General features: G+C 25.6%; 1 protein-coding gene across 1 annotated transcript; it reads left to right on the top strand.

The window, feature by feature from the left end:
- The first annotated feature begins 1,688 nt into the window (after positions 1-1,688).
- LOC131634773 (protein S40-1-like) lies at positions 1,689-2,392 on the top strand. The gene has a single exon (XM_058905398.1). The coding sequence runs from the start codon at positions 1,799-1,801 to the stop codon at positions 2,186-2,188; it is 390 nt and encodes a 129-aa protein (XP_058761381.1). The 5' UTR covers positions 1,689-1,798; the 3' UTR covers positions 2,189-2,392.
- Positions 2,393-3,322: the final 930 nt, after the last annotated feature.

Genomic DNA, 3,322 nt, shown 5'->3' with positions numbered 1-3,322 from the left:
CACAATCACATAAGAAAATTATGTACATAAAAACAAGTGTCCACATAATTAATTCATAAAGGATAATTATTTAATTTGATCTTCTTTAACTATAAACAAAATAGGTAAAATAATTATTTTCTCTGTTCAATTAATTTTAGACTATGTTAAGAGTATTTCATAAAAGAAAAAAAATAATATATACATATATATATATATATATATATATATATATATATATATATATATATATATATATATATATGTATATATATATATGTATGTATATATATATATATATATATATATATATATATATATATATATATATATATATATATATATATAATTTTAATATAAATTAAACACTACAAAGATGTCTAGTAACAAATTTGATTAATAAAATTTAATCATTACCTTCATAAACTATCTAGAATTTAATTTTAGAACTTGTGTATTTCATTTCTCTAAAGTTTAAAATGAAATTGTTCTAGACAAAATATTTATCTTTAATTCTTTAACTAATATTATTAGAGTATTCGCTAGTAGTGTATCTAAATTTATATTGATCTAAATTAAAATTATATTAAAAAATAAAAATTTACATAAACTTAATTTTTTAAATTTTTTTTGAATAACTAGTATATTTAATTATATATTATTGAGACTTATTAGTTATTTAATAAATTTATTGAATAACTATTATATATTTAACAAGTCATTTATTTAATAAATAAAATCGATATGTTAAATATCTCTTTGTAAAAAATAAATCATATTTTAAATTTATTTTTTAAAATTAAAACAAACACATACATATATTTTAATATTTTTGCATTTACTTATTTATTTAATATTATAATATATTATAGAAATATTTATTATTGATTTTATTTTTAATAATATTTTATTTAATTTAATTTTTGTTATTTCATATGTTTTAAAATTAAATGTATCATTATCATTGTGTAATATTAATTTCAATATATTATACTCAACATCAAATATATTATATATTAAATTTTATACTATTAATAAAAAATTATTCTATATATTTAAAATTTAATCCAAATAAAACTATAATGAATATACTGAATCAAATTATTTTTTAACAATTAATCTTCAAAAATTTAATCAAACCACAATAATTTTCTCTTTAAATAAATTTTTACTTTTAAAACTGCAACACTATATATAACCCCTCTACTTGTTAGCCAGACCTAAATTCATAATATACAGACATATGAACTAATGAACCTAGCTCGAATTCAATAGTTAATTAGCCAAATAGATAACGTGTCAAATTGTCATAGTAATGTATATAATATTGATGCATAATGTGAAGGAGAATAATGATTAGATTTGGGGATAAGTACAAAGAATAGTAAGAAAGATAGGAAAATGCAGAAACACGAAACTCACGAGTTGTGTCCGTTTAAATAATGTGATTAACCACAAGTTACATCTTAATTAAAATATAAAAATAATAAAATAAATAATTAAAAAAGTGGGACCCATAGAAAAAAACAAAGACGTAGTTTTTTTCACGCAGGCGGGGACCGCACTCAAAGCATTGTGAGATGACATCATCTGACAACATAAACCAATCACGAGTAGTTTGCTCACTACGTTTCTTGTAATTATTTTTTGAATACTACTATTTTAAATTTAATTTTTTAATCATTTTCAACCTTTTCTGTTCTTTATAAATTCAACTCAAACTTGTTCACTGTTTCATTCCAAAACCAAAACCAAAACCAAAACCTTACACAACAACCTTTTCTAACAAAGTTTCTCTAACTACATCAACTAAACCGAAATGGCTGAGGAGTTTTTCGAATCCGATGTTGTTTTTTCCGACCAAATTCAATCTGAAGAAGAACAAGAGAATGAGACACTGAAGAAGCAGCAGCATCAAGAGGAGGAGGAAGAGAATTCTGGGGATAAGATTAATCAGGCTGAAAAGAACAAGACTGCGGTGAGCTCGAAGCCGATGAGAATTCCGGAAGAGATGTTTTGCCGATGGGGAAACGGTTATGAGTTCGAGGACGAGGAAGAGATGGTGCCGCCGCACGTGATTATGGCGCGGAGGCTGGCCGGAAAGATGACATTCTCGATGTGTTTTGGGAATGGAAGGACTTTGAAGGGAAGGGATTTGAGCAGGGTGAGGAATTCGATTCTTAGGATGACTGGTTTTATTGAAGTCTGACATTGATTGTGTTTGTGTTTGGATGGTGGGAAATGGAAGGGAAAGAATATCATTAGTTTTCTTTTTTATGTTTTCTGCTTATCTTTTTAGTTTCTGAGATCAAACTTTTTTGGCAGTATCATTGATTGTAAGAGGAAGAAAAAGTATAGTTGTTATTTAATTTGGAGATAAAAATTAATGAAAGTGAATTTAGTTGTTGATAAATTTGTTTCATATTTTTTATTTGGTAGGAAATTTGTTTCATGTTTTGTTGGATTGGATTCATATCTTAGAATTTTTTTTGTTAATAATTATGGTTTGTTTGATTGGTTTGCTTGCTAGCTTGCGCATTGTGTTGCGTATTGCACACCCAGGTATGACTATGTCTCTCTTGCACATAGGCAGTGGCGGAGCCAGAAAATTTAGACAGCCTGGACAAAAACTTTACACAATTTATTATTCATCTGTTTTAATTTTCACACATTATTTTTACTAATTTTGCCCCTAATTTTACCCCTGATTTTATCTAAAAGTCAACTATTAAATTGGAGGAGTATAAAGAAAATAGGGGTTGAGCCCGGACGCTTGCCCGGACTGGCTGGGCCTTGGCTCCGCCCCTGCACATAGGCTAAGCCATTAACAATTTTTTGTAATGTTTCTTTTTTCTTTTTCACACTGTAGTTGTAAGAATTAATTTATATAAAAAAATTGACTTTACTCAAAATTGTATTTTAAATGTAAAGAGGTCTATAGTTAAATATGTTTATTTCAAAATGAGTTTAAAATTATATTTAATTTTAAGAATCAATTGTAATAGTTAGAAATGAAAGATAAATGGAAAGGTTTTGAAGTTTAAACTCCAATGATTATGATATGCTTGTGTAACTTGGTTCTGCAATTCTTCTAGTTAAATTATGAGTTCTCCAAAGAACCTTCCAAAAATTTAAGAAGACTCTTAAAATAATCCTTACAGAATAAGCATAAAAAATGTCACTCTCAAATTACATGCATTTATTGTCTCTTAGTGAATCAAGAGTTTAATATATATAATTTAAATTTAAATTTGTTGTGAATTCAATACCAAAAACAAAGTATAATGCAAGGAAAGAATAAAGAACAAGGAAGAAGAAGAACACAAGAATTGGTTATAATTGT

The sequence above is a fragment of the Vicia villosa genome, unplaced genomic scaffold (genome assembly GCF_029867415.1).
Source record: "Vicia villosa cultivar HV-30 ecotype Madison, WI unplaced genomic scaffold, Vvil1.0 ctg.001349F_1_1, whole genome shotgun sequence".
Lineage (NCBI taxonomy): Eukaryota > Viridiplantae > Streptophyta > Magnoliopsida > Fabales > Fabaceae > Vicia > Vicia villosa.
Note: the sequence above shows the minus strand (reverse complement) of the source record. Positions and strands in the feature narration are given on the sequence as shown.

What these genes read in the sequence shown, in the direction of transcription:
- LOC131634773 (XM_058905398.1), top strand. Translation starts at nt 1,799, where the DNA reads ATGGCTGAGGAGTTTTTCGAATCCGATGTTGTTTTTTCCGACCAAATT.